This window comes from Rana temporaria, chromosome 3 (genome assembly GCF_905171775.1).
Source record: "Rana temporaria chromosome 3, aRanTem1.1, whole genome shotgun sequence".
NCBI classification, from domain to species: domain Eukaryota; kingdom Metazoa; phylum Chordata; class Amphibia; order Anura; family Ranidae; genus Rana; species Rana temporaria.
The window spans coordinates 459,045,215-459,063,002 of record NC_053491.1 but is presented as its reverse complement, the minus strand read 5'-3'; the positions used below and the strand labels follow the sequence as shown (position 1 = coordinate 459,063,002).

At 45.7% G+C, this 17,788-nt stretch overlaps 1 protein-coding gene across 2 annotated transcripts in view; it reads left to right on the top strand.

The window, feature by feature from the left end:
- Nucleotides 1–16,637, top strand: part of LOC120933505 (galactose-3-O-sulfotransferase 4-like) — a 47,692-nt gene extending 31,055 nt beyond the window's left edge. For both annotated transcript variants that reach the window (XM_040346744.1, XM_040346745.1), the window contains exons 3-4: nt 683–977; nt 15,680–16,637. In XM_040346744.1, the coding sequence (XP_040202678.1) occupies nt 683–977; nt 15,680–16,465 (1,081 nt within the window). In that variant the 3' untranslated portion in view covers nt 16,466–16,637. The remainder of the gene's footprint in view (nt 1–682; nt 978–15,679) is intronic.
- Nucleotides 16,638–17,788: the final 1,151 nt, after the last annotated feature.

The window sequence follows — 17,788 nt, the reverse complement described above, 5'->3', positions numbered from 1 at the left end:
AAAATTCCAGGCCCTTTAGCACACCTGGAGAGCTGCAAGTGCTGTGTACTCCCTGCCACTGAAGCCGTACACTGTGCTAGGGCCTAGGGTGACCACATTTCCAAACTACCATTCAGGGACACCCTCCCTTCCCAAAAATCAGCTTGTGCTGTAACGAATCACAGCACAGTGATTGGACACAAGAGGCGGAATTTATGATTTCTCCAATCACAAGCAGGAGGCAGGGCTCTGCTCCTCCAGGCTTTCCTGGCCAGGACAAGTACTGTCAGTGAGTAAAGCGGTGATGTGGCGGCCTTTTTTGAGGGCATCAGATTGGCCCGGGGGTAACTGTGTCAGTTTCATTCCGGGACACTGTATTGTCCTGGAATGAAGGTGCCCGGGACAGACCTGCAAAATGCGGGACTGTCCCAGGCAATGCGGGACACGTGGTCACCCTACTAGGGCCGCATACAAACTGGCTGAATAGCTGTAGCCAGGTTATGTGCACCTGTGGGGCAGGTTAGAGGATATATTCGCATGCTGCTGCTCTGACAAGGGTTTTAACAATTCCCTAGGCTATTTAAATTAAATAAAACATTTGGTTTGGATATAGTTTATCGTTACACTTCCTAATAAATAGAGTTGCATAGTAATGACCTTGTACAATAAGTATGATTATTGACCTTACTTTCTTTATTTTCAGGACCTCTCAGAGCTCCACCATACATCCCTTATCTTCTATACCTCCATCTCTTCCACCGACTTGTCAGCCTAAGAGGCACATTGTGTTCCTGAAGACTCACAAGACAGCTGGAAGCACCGTACTAAACCTCCTGCACCGATATGGGGACAATAATGGCTTATTCTTTGCTTTGCCAATCAAGTATCAGTTCCACTACCCACATTTCTTCAACTATTACCAGGTGAAAGGCATCAACTCCCCAAACAGGACGCAGTATAATATCCTCTGTCACCATATGCGCTTCAACCTCCCAGAGGTAAAGGTCTGCTCTGTAAATTGAAAAGTGATACAGCTCTTAACACCAGTTAGAATTCATATATATGATATAAGTATATCTAAAGCCATACCTTTTACATTTAGTTTTGGATAAAGTACGGAATAGTTAAAGCGGAGCTCCACACAAAAATTAGGGTCAGGGTTAGGGGGTTAGGGTTAGGGGACGGGGTTAGGGTTTCCTATTGAAGAATATGGCTAGGAATTGGAACAGGGACCTCCCCCAAAGGTCAAAGGTCAGAAGGCGAAATCCCAGAGGTCAAAGGTCACAGGGTGTGGCTGACCCACCCCCACCAAAGTGTACCGCCTACCCCAACTAAGTCGGGGAATGAACAAGTCGGGGAATAAACAAGTCAGGGAAAGCGTTTCTAGGGGGAAGGGGGAGCAAAAGACTAAGACAGGTATTTGCACCCACTTCCAGGCATAGACCCCCGTATTATCTGCCGCAGTCTATGCCACGACCGGCACCCCCCCCCCCATGTCTTTTGGGAGACACACAGGTCCCAGAAGACAGCAGGGACCAGTGGCATTGTGCAGCGCAGGTCGCACATGCGCATTAGGGAACCAGGAAGAGAAGCCGCAAGGCTTCACTTCCTGATTCCGTTACTGAAGATGGCAGCGGCAGCATCCGAGGACCGAGGGACGGGTCGGCCTCGGGTGCCGACATCGCCGGCGCGCTGGACAGTGCCCTTATTTCAAAAGTCAGCAGCTGCAGTATTCGTAGCTGCTGACTTTAAAAAAAAACAAATTGGCGGACCTCCACTTTAATTAATGGTTATGGTTATGAGAACGGATTGGCCTGTCAGGTTTTATTATTTTTTTCCTTATTGCAAAATGTGTCCCATTACGGAGATTTCCTGTCCTTTTCCTTCCCAAGGACACAACCATAAAATCTTAAGTGAGGTAAATCCTCCCTCTCTACAGTTGTCAGCTGAACAATTGTTCCCACTGCCAGACTTTACCTATATTCCTGTTGCAAGGACATCTCAAAATGTGCCTACAATGGGCAACGGGGTGAATAGAGAATATTTTGTTTTTATTGTGGAGATACAGACAACGATAGCAACACTCGTCTACAAATTTTAGGAAATGATCGATTTCCGAGATAAAATGTGCTAATTCTTACATATTTTAATTAGATGATTTAGAAAACAGGTGATAAAAGGTGCTGGTTGGCTAAAGTTTTCAAGATATTTCACAATAAATATTTATACACAGGCGAGTATATTTGCTTACAAGAAAGGGAGGTGTCTGATTATCATGATCCCTCTTCAGGCCCGCACTGGGACAAAAAATAGGCCCGGGCATTTTAGACTAAGTAGCCAATTTTTTCAGGGACCGGGGGGGGGGGGGCAGGGGGCAGTGTCGGTCCTTCACGCTGCAATGTGCAGGGACATTGTGATATAAATATAAATGATTACAGTGCAGTCCCCTTTATATTAGTGTCCCTGCAATCATGCCCCCTCCCCCTTTACTCTCTACTCACTATGCAGATCTCCAGCTCCTCCCACCCCCTGCTTCCTTAAATGAGTCCGTACTGACCCCCTTACATCAGAATCTGCACTGACCCCCTTACATCAGAGTCCGCACTGAGCCCCCTTAAATCAGAGTCCGCACTGAGCCCCCTTACATCAGAGTCCGCACTGAGCCCCTTACATCAGATTCCGCACTGAGCCCCTTACATCAGATTCCGCACTGAGCCCCTTACATCAGATTCCGCACTGAGCCCCCTTACATCAGAGTCCGCACTGAGCCCCTTACATCAGATTCCGCACTGAGCCCCCTTACATCAGAGTCCGCACTGAGCCCCTTACATCAGATTCCGCACTGAGCCCCCTTACATCAGAGTCCGCACTGAGCCCCCTTACATCAGAGTCCGCACTGAGCCCCCTTACATCAGAGTCCGCACTGAGCCCCCTTACATCAGAGTCCGCACTGAGCCCCCTTACATCAGAGTCCGCACTGAGCCCCCTTACATCAGAGTCCGCACTGAGCCCCCTTACATCAGGGTCCGCACTGAGCCCCTTATATCAGAGTCGAAACTGAGCCCCCTTAAATGCATTTTATGTATACAATGGTGGAGAGAAGGTGATCTTACTCACCCCAGGATGGAGGCTCAGGAGAAGGCTGCCTGCAGCCTTGTTTCTTCACATCCCCCTGGGATGTGTGGGCGGGACAGACGCAGGGGGTGTGGGCGTGGCAGACAGGAGTAGAAAGGTGGGAAGAGGAGGAGCAGTGTCCGAGGCTCCGAGCACACAGCGGAACTGGCAGCATGACCTCATAGGCGGAGCTGTGTGTGAGAGAGACACACAGCTCTGCCGCTCAGCCGCTAATGTAGATGCGTCTGAGCCCGGAGATGACACAGGCACGGCCGCATAACCCTGTCCAGGCCGCCGGCGCCGCTTACCTCCCGCTGTGCGGCCTGATCATCAACAGGCCACAGAGCAGCGGCCCGGCCCACCGGGCAAATTCCCGGTCTGCCCTATGGCCAGTCCGGGCCTGTGCCTCGTAACTTCTCAACAAAGTTGGTAGAACAATGACAGTTGTACCACATTTATCTTCACTTTGAGACTAAAGATTATTACCTAACTGCAATTTATTGTTATTTTATAGCAAGGTACATTTGTCTTGGTCAGAGCTACGCATCATAAGCCTCGTACACACGACCCATTTTCCCGGCAGGAAAACTGCCAGGAGAGCATTTGGCCGGGAATCCCGGCCGTATGTATGCTCCCTGTCAGGAAAACAGCCGGGAATCCCGAAGGGAAAATAAAGGAACCTGCTCTCTATTTTCCCGTCGGGATTCCCGGCAGAGTGTTTCCTGCCGAGAAAAACGGTCGTCTGTATGCTTACCTGCAGGGTAGAAAAATCGTGCATGCTCGATAACACTTCAACGCATGCGCGGTAGCATACAACGTTAGTGTGGGGTGTAGCAAGATGGCGGCGACAGAATCTAATGTGATGAGACACCGGCTCGTCGTAGTCGATGATGTCACCGCGTTCTTGCTATTCAAAAGAACGCTGGGTTTTTGTGTGGCCGTGTGTATACGCGGCTTTTCAGGGCAAGCCTGCCAGGAATCCCGTCGGGATAACCAACGTTTTTTGTCCCCGAGGGAATTCCCGGTCGTGTGTACAGGGCTATACAGTTATATCTGGTGGCTTGTGAAAGTTTCATTTGCCGAATGTTTCCAAGGATCTTTTCCCTTAGAAGCCAAGATGCCTTGAAACTGTGTAAACATCGCAGATAACTTCTGCTACATTTGTGGCGAGGTTACATTTGCACCTCAAAAGTGCAGTATGACGGCAGTGGTAAAAAACAAACAAAAAACATACCACCTATATTTGTGATGCAAAATAGGGGATCAGGGCAAGAGTTGGGCCCCTCGTTATTGTTGCATTACATCTGTAACTTATCAGCGTCAAAGAAGAAAAAGTCCACTGCCCTTCGCAGTGCCAATGGTGTGGAGGGAGCATGAAAATGTTATATGAAGTATTTTGTGTTATATCCAGCAGGCTCTGTGGTTGATTGTTGATGCAGTGGGACTGTTCCCAAACCCTGGTTGTATCTCGTTTGTGAAGCAACCTTGCATTGAAACAAGCTTCTATTACCTTAATTTACAAATTGACAATTAAAATAATTCAGGGAATATACTGCTCCCTGTCACCGGGAGCACTGATCTCTGTCATGTTCTAGTGAGACAATCCACCCCTACAGTTAGAATCACTCCCTAGGACACACTTAAACCCTTGATCGCCCCCTAGTGTTTAACCCCTTCCCTGCCAGTGTCATTTATACAGTAATCAATGCATTTTTATAGCACTGATCGCTGTAAAAATTACAATGGTTCCAAAATAGCATCAAAAGTGTCCGATGTGTCTGCCATAATGTCCCAGTCCTAATTAAAAATCGCAGATCGCCGCCATTACTAGTAAAAAAAAAACTATAATAATAATTAAAATCCCCTATTTTCTAGATGCTATAACGTTTGCGCAAACCGATCAATATATACTTATTGCGATTTTTTTACCAAAAATATGTAGAAGAATACATATCGGCCTAAACTGAGGGAAAAAAAATTGTTTTATATATTTTTTTGGGGATATTTATTATAGCAAAAAGTAAAAAATATTGCTTTTTTTTCAAAATTGGCGCTCTTTTTTTGTTTATAGCGCAAAAAAAATAAACCGTAGAGGTGATCAAATACCACCAAAAGAAAGCTCTATTTGTGGGAAAAAAAGGACGTAAATTTTGTTTGGGTACAGTGTCGCACAACTGCGTTATTGTCAGCTAAATCGACGCAGTATCGTATCGCAAAAAAAAATCTGGTCAGGAAGGGGGTAAATTCTTCTGGGGCTGAAGTGAGTAAACAACAACATTACCACCTTACAGGGTTGCCAACCTCCCACAGCATTTTGTACTGACAAAACAAGGACATTTTACTGGCGGAGCAGAGTTTTTACTGGCAACCTGAGAAATTACAGTACTCCTATTGAAAACTAACACAGTGAATATTTGAACAGTATAAATATGATATGGAAACACTGAGGCCCCATACACACGAGAGGATCCATCCGTTGAAAAATCTCAGCGGATCGGTTTCAGCGGAAGATCCCCTGGTGTGTACGTTCCAGCGGATATTTATCCGCGGATATTTCCGAATTCCAGCAGATAAAAATTTGTAGACATGCTTACAAATCTATCCGCTGGAATGGGAACCAGCGGATCGATCTGGTGGTCTGTACAGACTCACCGGATCGATCCGTCCGAACCCATTCCTCGCATGCGTCGTAATGATTCGACGCATGCGTGGATATCCTTATATGACAGCGTCGCGCACGTCGCCGCGTCATCATCGCGGCGACGGCGCGACACGTCACCGAGATGGGAATTCGGCGCGGATTTCAATCCGATGGTGTGTACACTCCATCGTATTAAAATCCGCAGAGGATTTATCCGCGGATACGGTCCAGCGGAACGTATCCGCGGATAAATCCTATCGTGTGTACCAGGCCTGACAATACCTATAACAAAGAATTTTGCGTGATTTACACAGCATGAAATTATCATTACCGTTCGTAATGGAGTAAGCACATTCATCACGCTGTAACAGACAGAAAAGCGTGAATCGTCTTTTACCAACACAAAATTAGCTAAAGCAGCCCCAAGGGTGGCGCCATCCGCATGGAACTTCCCTTTTATAGTGCCGTCGTACGTGTTGTACATCACCGCGCTTTGCTAGAGCATTTTTTTTTTTCACGATCGTGTGTAGGCAAGGCCGTTTTAATGGTCGGGTTGAAAAAAACGTTGTTTTTTCTTGACCCTTAAAAACTTCATTTTTTAGAACCCGAAAAACGGTCGTGTGTATGCGGCATAAAGGTCGGGAGGACCAGAGGAGGGCTGGAGCTCTCCTGCAGCTGCAGGAGAGAGGTGCGAGGGCCACATAAAATGTCCTGGAGGGCCGGATTCGGCCCGTGGGCCTTGTGTTTGACACCCGTGCTTTAGGGGTGGCACGCAATAGGCTCTCTCTCATGTATTCTGGGAATGTAAACATACTTCCAGAATCTGGAAACAATTGGAAAAGCTGGCCTTATCGATTTCAGGATCTCAAATACATCTTTTTTTTTAAATGGGATCCTTGGTTTATTCACGGTGATGTTTTATTCAATTTGATTGACCACTAAGCACAGATTATTCCTCCGTAATTTTATATATCAACTATGCGTTACTAAAACTATCTTTTGATTACTATATTGTAGCCCTTTGATATATTAACTTTTTCCCTTTTGTACCAGAATTCTCGAAATAACCTATGTGGGACTTCTATTTTATTCATTTACATTTGGACATGATGCATACATTTCTCTTTATACTGTATATTGTCCAATTTTTGTACCACAATTTTTTTTCTCTCAAATAAAAATTTGTAAACAAAAAAAATGTTACATGCAAACCAATAAATGAATGGAAAGGTATGTTATTGGTATCAATAAAAAGATACATTTATAATGATTGGTGTGGCACCATTCTAATTGCTATATCACATTTTGCAGAAAAGTTATGGAGCATAATCGCACATCCCCATCGTAATTTTGAATTATTTTGACCTGAAGCTGTTTCTTTGAAACTGGAGCCAATTAATACACAGGACTTCGTTTTTCTTTATTGGTGACCCAATTCTGGTAAAATTAGGGATGGGCTGAACACCCCAATGTTTGGTTTGCAGCAGAACTCCCAAACAGAGGAAATGTTCTAACCGGAATGGCGAACCCCATTAAAGTCTATGGGACCTGAACAAGAAAAATCAAAAGTGCTAATTTTGAAGGCTTATATGCAAGGAATTGGCCATAAAAGGGGTATGGAGGTCTGGGTACTGCCATTGTAATTTCTAAAGAAAAAAAAAAGTCAAATCCCATTTAAAATGACTCACGGTTATAATTGCCGGCACCCAGGTATAGACAAAATAAAGAAAAAAATGGCATTGTGCCCCCCAGGTCAGGAAAGGGGAGGGGAACGAGCGAGGACCCCTCCTGAACCATACCAGGCCACATGCCCTCAACATGAGGGCGGGGTGAGTGCTTTGGGGCAGGGGGGCTATCACCTCCTGGGAGGGCCGTATGCCCGCTCTGCACTTTGACATTTCCTATACAGGCACAGGTGGAACCGTCCCTTCTGATATCACGTGATGTCACATGACGTCAGAAGTGGTGGTGCGCAGAGCGGGCACATGGTGGGAGGCCTCCCAGGAGGCGAGAGCATTTTTATTTTTTCAGGTCCGACGGGCGTCGTGATTGACGATGGAATTACATCGAGGGACACAATTTTTTCATTTTTTAATAAAGGACTTGTCAAAAACGATTTTTTTGTGGTTATTACTTTTTGACACTTTTTTGGTGAATGGCGATACCCGTTCACACATGGAGGGAGGCGAGATCCCCATGTTGAGGGCATGTGGCCTGGTATGGTTCAGAAGAGGGGCGCTAGTCCCCTCCCCTTTCCTGACCTGCCGGGTTACATGCTCGGATAAGGGTCTGGTATGGATTTTGGGGAAGACCCCATGCTGTTTTTTTAAAAAAATTGGTATGGGTTTCCCCTTAAAATCCATACCAGACCCTTTATGTCTGGTATGGACTGTTGGGGCCCCATAGAATGCATTAAGGTGAAAAAAACGTATGGCTTTACAACTACTTTAAAGAGGACATAATGTGGAAGGTGTGCCCCAAAAAATGCAACTGAAGGACTAGTTACTAGTATTGCCTGTGGTTTTCTTGCAGCTGATTTTTATCCCCATTGCCAATTTACCATGATTTGTCTTGTTATCTTTTTTTGCCTGTGTGGTGGCAACTGGCAACCATCCTGATAGAGGCAGGACTCTTCTTTCTTATGTCAGAGCTGCCCTCATTATGACTGGTGTTCTGATGACTGGTGAGCCAATGATCAATAGACAGCAGGGGAGTTGCAGAATACACAAATCCATAAATTGAAAGCAGGTAGAACTTTGCACTGGAGTTCAATAGTAGGGATGGGCCGAACGACCTCCAGTTCAGTGCGCACCAGAACTTTCGAACACTGCGAAAATTCGGAACCGAATAACAAACCTCACTGAAGTCTACAGGACCCGAACGTGAAAAATCAAAAGTGCCCATTGTGAAGGCTTATATGCAGGTATATTAGCGTACAATGGTTATGGGGCTCCGGGTACTGCCCTGGAGGACATCTATCAATAAAAAAAAGTTTGTAAAAAAACGTAATTTTTAAATGAGCAGTGATTCATTGATGCTTAAAGTCAAAGCATAAAAATTAAAAATTCCTTTCAATATAGTGCCTGTGGGCATCCCCTTAGTCTACTTGTAAAGTGGCACATCTGTACTGTGTATAGAAGCTGCTGCAGACATAATTGCATTTATAAAGCCAAAAAAAAATGAAAATTTTCCCTGCAAGGTTTCTTTATTTTGTAAGCAGTGGCTTGCAGAGCTAGTCTATATGATGAGGCCACAATATAGTGCACTGGGAACAAGATTATAGATTATTTGGATAAGTTCTGGTGTCTCTTCCACAGATTTTGGATAGAAGTAACAGGTGTGGAAAAATTAGTCTTTGTGTATTGGTGGCGCCTTCACACCGAAACCCTAATGGGGAACTTTTGATGAAAGCAAGAATTGGCCTTGCTGTTAAAAATTGCAATTATTTGCACCTGTCAAACAGGGGCGGAAAAATTGGTCTTTGGGTGTCGTTGGTGCCTTCACACCGTAACCCTATAAAGGTGCTCTTGATGAAAGCAAGAATTGGCCTTGCTGTTAAAAGTTGCAATGATATGCACTTGTCAAACAGGAAATATTGGTCTTTGGGTGTCATGGGCGCCTTCACACCGTAACCCTATAGAGGTGCTCTTGATGAAAACAAGAATTGGCTTGCTGTCTCAAAAATGTAAATGATATACACCCTGTCAAACAGGTGCGAAAAATTGGTCTTTCTTTTGGGTGTTAATTGTGCCCATGACACCTACACCAAAACAAATCTTCCAGCTGAAATAGCCTAAATCAACACCCATAATGCTAGGCAGCCTAGAAGTCCTGCAGAGATTCCACATCCCAAAAACCCTTACTCAGCAATATCAGCTTCACAGCTGCTGGTAATCCAGGACTGATTCATTTTGATAAATGTCAGATGGTCCACCGAGTCTGTGGACAGACGCGCTTTATTATCAGTAACAAAACCTCCAACAGCACTGAATGCTCATTTGGAAAGCATGCTGGATGCAGGGCAGCCCAGCAGCTCAATTGCATACTGGGCAAGTTATGGCCAGTGATCTATTTTCATGACCCAGAAAGCCAGTAGATCATTGACTGGAAAGCTCCATCTCTGTTTTCGCCCCTAGATAATCATCCACTGTGTGATGCAGATGTGGCCGATGGGATGTGAAAGTTGACAGCCCTGGTGAGCGAGGACAAAAAAAATTGTGAAATGCATCACTTAGGCGGGCACTTTCTCCACTGCTCCTCTCTTGACCAACAGAAGCCTCAAAACTACATTTTTCACGACACTGTAACCTACCAGAGTCAGGAAAAGCATTAGATAAACTCTAATTAAGGTGTCCTTAGGAGATGTAATTTTCTGCACTCTCTGTGGGAACGGGATGAGTTCTGAGACTTTCCCCTCATAACAGTGGTCAAGGAGGGTTGCCAACCATTAGTGATACTTCAACTTTATGGCACGTATTCTTGGGTCCTTTGCAGGCTTTGAAGCATGTGGGAGCCCATGCACCGCAAATTTGCAGAGGCATGATAAGCAGACTCCTCAGGGTCTTCCTCCACTTCAATGCCTCCAAAACTGCCAGAATCCTGCTCTTCCTCCCTCTCTTCTTGTGTGTTATGTGGCATAGGAACAATAGTGTCTGCATAAAGTGGGCCTTGAGAGGAAAATCCTCCTCTTCCTCCCGCTGCTCTGCCTCAAGTGCCCTGTCCATAATGCCACGCAGAGTCTGCTCCAGCAGGAACACACCAGGGATTGTGTTACTGATGCCTGCATTTTCACGGCTCACCATTCTTGTGGCCTCCTCAAATGGTGACAGTACAGTGTATGCATCCTTTATGAGCAGCCATTGCCATGGGGAAAAAAGCTGAGCTGGCCTGAGCCTGTCGTTGTGCCTTACTCAAACAGGTACTCGTTGACGGCCCTCTGCTGCATGTGCAGCAACTTGGGCATGTCACAAATCAAGCGGCTTACAGGCAGGTGGAATTGCAGCTGAAATGGCTACAGACTCTTCTGGCATGCTTTAGCAGATCTTCCAACCCTGGGTACTTATTTAGGAAAGGCTGCACCACCAAATCCAGGACATGTGCTAAGCATGGCACATGTATCAACTTTCCCTGTCTAAGGACAGACAGGAGATTTGTGCCATTACCACACACCACTATTCCTGGCTCCAGCTGGTGTTGCGTGAACCACCTCTTGGCTTGTCCCTACACAGCTGCAAGAATCTCTAATCCGGTGTGGTTTCTGTCCCCTAGACACATCAGTTGAAGCACTGCATGGCACCTTTTAGCCTGACTCATTGAATGGACCCTTGAATGCTTAGGGGGTACTTGTGCAACTTTCAGTGACAGTTCATACATTTCCAGTGACTTCAGTGACCACCACCTCTAGCTGGAATGCCTGCTCTCCTCCAAAAGTTGACCCCACTATACAGTCACACATGCCTGTGATTGTGTCTCTTAGGATACCTTGGGAAAACAACTCCTCCTGGAGTTCCTGGACAAGTTCCTGGGTTTTCACTGTGTAGACCCCACTGCAGAGTCACACACGCTTGGTGTAATATCTCTAAGGAACACGAATCCTCATCACAGTGCACATAGACTGCTTTAGACCACCTCCTGGGATCTCATTCAGTCATGTGTGGCCATATGAAACAATGGCAAACCATAATGCTCTCTGCTAATAACATTTATTAAAATTATAACTTAGGGATAAAGTACTTACATACAAATGTGAAAAACATGCATATCATCAATAATTATGTTAACTGAGAAAACGTCCTGAATGGTGGCACATCACACCTGAATGCGTTACGCTCTCTAATGAGGTCAATATCATTATTGATGATGTGCATGTTTTTCACATTTGTATGTGAGTATTTTATCCCTGAGTTATAGTTTTAATAAATGTTATTAGCAAAGAGCACTATGGTTTGCCTTTGTTTTATATGGCCACACCTGACTAAATGAGATCCCGGGAGGAGGATTAAGCTGTCTAGGTGCACTGTGATGAGGATTCGTGTTCCTGAAAAATCCTGAGAGATATTATGCCAAGCGTGTGTGACTCTGCAGTGGATTCTACATAGTGAGAACCCGGGGCGGAGGTGTGTCTTTTCCAGGAACACCAGTAGGAGGAGTTGTTTTCTCAAGGCATCCTGAGAGACACAATCACAGTCGTGTGTGACTCTGTAGTGGGGTCAACTTTTGGAGGTGAGCAGGCATTTCAGCTAGAGGTGGTGGTCACTGAAGTCACTGGAAATGTATGAACTGTCACTGAAAGTTGCACAACGGTGTAATTTTGTAATTATTGTTAAGAGTGCAGTAACGCACCGAAATGTACTGTATTAAATGGCACGTAACCCACTCAAATATACGGTGTTAAACTTGCAGTAACGCAATGAAATATACTGTCTTAAACGGTCACTACACTCACACTGACAATAGATAGAGTCATCATGACAGTGTCCAATCATGGCTCTGACAGTGCTCTGTGCCCTGATTGGAGCCAATCAGGGCTTTCAATGCACTGTGTGGCAACTCAGTGCATTGTGGTCCTTTGGCGGGCCAAACAAATGGTCGAATGCCCTGATGATTAGGTTGTTCAGCAAATGTGCAAACAGTCAATGTTCGGCCCAAACTCATGATGAGGCTGAACCATTCACCCATCCCTAGTCAATAGTAGTAAAAATCTAGTAGTAAAAATCTCTTTTCAAATTCCATGAGACTAGCAGTCAGAGGCAGAGGTGACTCATATAATTTCATACTGCAGATATCCAGACTACAGTAGAACAGGAGTGCCTAAGAACAGTCTCAACAGAAAGTTCACTGTTATGTTTAAGTAGGAATTCAATTCAAAATGCAGATTTTTCAGTGTACTGCTTAAGCAAAATTGTCAGTCAGCAGCTCTCTGCTCATCTACCTCCTCTCTCATTGGAGCGTTGAGCTGTGGAGGGTGCTGAGCGGGCCATCTTAGGCTCTCAGGGACTCGCTGAGAGGCTGAGATGGGTGTCGGTCCAGGCACCTGGCGGATCCAGACTTCCATTGTTGGGATGACGCGGTGCCTGGTGACGTCCGCTCTCTGCTGAATACGGGTCACAGGAGTGCAAAACTAATTGCACTGCTGTGACCCATAGAAGAAGTACAGCCAAACAAGCTTAAAGTAGATTAATACAGGAGTAGGGAATTATTGGGATTTTACTGGTGCAAGTTACAACAAAATTATTAATATTTTTTTTATTGAAAATTTAAAACATAGTTCAAATATATAAATCTCATCATACAGTACGGTTGCAAAGTGCAAGCTGAATAGTTCTCCACGTGTTTCGCCACGAATAGCAGCTTCCTCAGGAGAATTAATTTATCAGGCATTATAAACACTAAAGATAGAAAAAATCTTTTAGAAAAACATGACAAAGAACATAATAAACAAAACATTGCAAATATATAAACATACACAAATTGTATTATCATTTTCCTGGATTGGTTGAGAACACAGTGGAAAGTTAAATTCAAAATTGAAGAATTGCCTGTATGTTCAATAGTAGTTAGTAAAAAGTTTTTTATTATACTTGAGGACGCAGAGTCATGGGGATGAACTGGAATGGATCATCTAGTGCAAATATAGAGGGGGATGTATCTAGATACACACAGAACCGCTTAATGGTCCACTTAGGTTATAGAGATCGGAACCAATCAATAGGCACATCACAAGGGTTAAATTTATCCTATCACAGGTAGAACAGCACAAGAATGAAATATACCTGTGATCAAGGGACTGGGTTTATGTATGTTCAAAATTCTCAGAAATACTTCCCATCACTTCTATTCCGAGATAATAGAGATACCAAAAGGATAGAAAGGAGGAATGAGATGGATCGTTCTCTGGTACTCCAAAAAGTCAAACCATAACCCTAGAAGCCAGAGACAAAAATTCCAATCACAGATTTGTTTAGGAGAGATATCAGTATAATAGAATGCCCAGACAATTTACAGAGCTTCCACAATGTGTTCCTCCCCCTCCTAGCACTGGGCCCACAATGAAGGACTTTTGCAGGTAGGTTTATCCCCCTCCCCCTCCTTATAGAGTGCCTGTTTGGCGCCAAACACATGGGAGGTGAGGACGCTACATGTTCGTCTACTCACATGCCTGAGTCGCGCCGGATGTGACGAACTCAAGGTCCGGGAAATACCGGAAGTGACGCTGCAGCCTCAAACACGCACTGGAAGTGACGTAAATAATGATGATAAGCAATAATTTTTTGCCCTTTGGAGCTTTAAGTATAGTTGTATTAGTAGCTCGGTAACTAGTTTCACTTGTTGACTGGAACTGATCTTCAACAACTCTCAGGCTGCATACACACGGTCGGTCAAAACCGATCGTGTACGGGCCCCATCGGTCAGTTATACTTCGGTCAAAAAATTTAGAACTTGCTTTAAAATTGAACCGATGGACGCCTAACCGATCGGTCAAAATCGATGGTTAGTATGCAAAAGCATCAGTTAAAGGTCCACACGTGCTCGGAGTCGAGTCGACGCATGCTTGGAAGCATTGAACTTCGTTTTTTTCAGCACGTTGTTGTGTTTTACGTCACCGCGTTCTGACACGATCGTTTTTTTAACCTATGGTGTGTAGGCACATCCGACCATCAGTCAGCTTCATCGGCTAACCGATGACAACGGTCCTTCCGACCGTTCTCATCGGATGGACGGACCGTGTGTACGCGGTCTCAGACAAGTTTTAGCTAGTAGTAGATAGTCACGTTACAACTGAACTTGTTCTGTATTGTTGAAGGCGTTTCACAGCTTATCCGAGCAGCTTCTTCACTTCTGGAGAAACTGCTTGAATAGGTCGAAGTGAAATTGCTTGAATAAGTCATAAAGCATAATGTTAATAGGGGTGCAACGGATCACAGTTGTCACCCTCTTCGGATCGGAACACACTGTGATCCGCGGATTGCCTTTCCTAATGTTATGGCCGTGGCTCCGAAGATAGGCCGAAACCGCGGCCTTTCCTAACGTTATGGCCGCGGCTTCGGCCTACCTTCGGAGCCGCGGCCATAACGCTAGGAAATGCCGCGGCTTCGGCCTAGCTCCGGAGCCGCAGGAATAACATTAGGAAAGGCCGTGGCTTCGGCCTAGCTCCGGAGCCGCTGCCATCTTGGTACACCCGGCGGCGGCCCTCCTCTGTTTACACCCACAGAGGAGGAGCCCGCACACGTGGGACACACGCTGGGAGTGCCTGTACTGCCCGAGGGGGGGTCTCTTGCCCTGAGAGGAGGGGGGGTCTCTTGCCCTGAGAGGAGGAGGGGGGGTCTCTTGCCCTGAGAGGAGGAGGAGGGGGGGTCTCTTGCCCTGAGAGGAGGGGGGGTTCTCTTGCCCTGAGAGGAGGGGGGGTCTCTTGCCCTGAGAGGAGGGGGGGTCTCTTGCCCTGAGAGGAGGAGGGGGGGTCTCTTGCCCTGAGAGGAGGAGGAGGGGGGGTCTCTTGCCCTGAGAGGAGGAGGAGGGGGGGTCTCTTGCCCTGAGAGGAGGAGGAGGAGGGGGGTTCTCTTGCCCTGAGAGGAGGGGGGGTCTCTTGCCCTGAGAGGAGGGGGGGTCTCTTGCCCTGAGAGGAGGGGGGGTCTCTTGCCCTGAGAGGAGGGGGGAGTCTGCACCAAGGGGGTACTATAGTGGGGGGGTGAACAGTGGGGGGAGATGTGTATATTACACTGGGGGGGGGGATGTGTATATTACAGTGGGGGAGAATTTTTTTTTTGCCGATCCGAAAAATGATCCGATCCGTGACTCCTGATCCGAGGAACGATCTGAACCGTGAGTTTTTTGATCCGTTGCACCCCTAAATGTTAATGTTGAATAACTACTACTAGCTTTGCCATGCCCTCGATAAATGAGAACCTTCACAAACTAAATATAAAAATTGTTTTCTTTATTTTGCAGGTTCGGAAGGTTATGCCTGCAGACTCCTTCTACTTCACGATCCTCCGGGATCCAGCAACCATGGCAGAGTCTTCTTTCATCTACTTTCGTTTTGCATCTTCAGCCTTCAAGAAGGCACCCAATCTCACAGCTTTTATTTCCAATCCATCATATTACTACCAAGAAAAAGAGCAATCCGACCACTATGCTCGCAACCTCTTATCGTTTGACTTGGGGTTTGATCATAATGCTCCTTTTACAGTGACTCTGGCAAGAGCTAGAGCACAGACAGTGGAGGAGACATTTAAATTGGTTCTACTTACAGAACATTTTGATGAATCAATGGTTCTTCTCAAAGAGGAGCTATGCTGGGATCTGGATGACGTGGTCACCTTTAAACTCAACATTCGTGGGTCTTCCAGACCACTGGAACCAGAGGAAGTAAAAAAGCTTCGGGCATGGAATACTCTAGACTGGTACCTCTATGAGTATTTTAACCAAACCTTCTGGGACAAGGTGGAGCGATTTGGCAAAGAAAAGATGGATAATGAGGTTATGAGATTGAGAGAAAGGAGACAACAGTTAGCTGAGCTCTGTCTTCAGAATTTGGAGCCAGTAAGGGCAGAGGACATTAAGGAAGACGCATTTAAGCCGTATCAAAATGGGCAGGCGAAAATACTAGGCTGGGCCGTAAGGAAAGACCTTGATCCTCAAATTCGTAGTCTTTGTATTCAAATGGCCACTCCTGAGCTGCAATATATAGACTTATTGGATGCACGTCAGTTTCCAGCAGGCTCAAAAATGTGACTCAAACCATAAATGCAAGGGTAGCAGCTCGGTGAGAAAACCTCAGTTGGCCAATTTATTTAAGAAAGTAGAAGATCTGGTTGCTGCAAAGTGGATACGATGTCAAAGCACAATAATTTTCTGCATCAAAATTAGGTCTGATTTTGTTAGGCCCCTTTCACACTGGGTCGGTGGGTGCGTCGGTGGTAAAGCGCCGCTATTTTTAGCGGCGCTTTACTGTCAATTTTTCGGCGCTATTTGGCCACTAGCGGGCACTTTTACCTCCCGCTAGTGGCAGAGAAAGGGTTAAAACCAGCAGTATAGCCACGATGCCCATTGATTTCAATGGGCAGGAGCGGTGGAGGAGCGGTATACACACCGCTCATTCACCGCTCGAAAGATGCTGCTAGCAGGACTTTTTTTTTACCGCCCTCTGGCTTTCACACTGGCGAGACAGCAGTGGCTCTTTTAGGGCGCTCTGCAGGCACTATTTTTAGTATTATAGCACCTGCAAAGCGCCTCAGTGTGAAAGGGATCTAAGGCAAAAGTTTGTCACTTTGATTAGAAAATTATTTGCTGAATTTGATGCAGTCTTCTTAACTTGACAATCCCAAGCATACTAGAAGGCCCAAAAACATTGAGAGAAATTAGTCTGTATGCTACAACTAACACACTACTAATCATAATAACCCAGAACAGGTAGGTTTCTGTGCAGCACAAAACGTGCCGCAAACGACGTAAAAAATAAAAATTAGACGCGGGAACGACGGCCATACTTAACATTGGCTGCGCCTCATAGAAGCAGGGGTAAGTATACGCCGGGAAAACGCTTACGTAAACGATGTAAAGTGACTGCATCGGGCCCGCGTACGTTCGTGAATTGGCGTATCTCGCTGATTTACATATCCTCGCCGTAAATCAGCGAGAACGCCCCCAGCGGCCATTTTTAAATTGCAGTTAAGATCCGACGGTGTAACACAATTACACCTGTCGGATCTTAGGCATATCTATGCGTAACTGATTCTATTAATCAGACGCATTGATACGACCGGCCTATGTCAGAGATACGACGGTGTATCAGGAGATACACCGTCGTATCTCTCTCTGAATCTGGCTCATAGAGTGTAATGTCGAAGCAAAAACTTTACAGTGCACCACTGGAGCCCCTTAGGATTCAGTGTACATAGTTTGCAGAAAAATAGTGTTTCATTGGGGGCTAGACATGCCCTTCACAATGCAAGACACAGTCCTAGCAATAGGTCAAGCAGACCAACCACTGCATTGTGTGATGAGGTGAGCAGTGCCCACTCTCTCCATCCCATAAGTTTGGATTTTTCGGAGAGC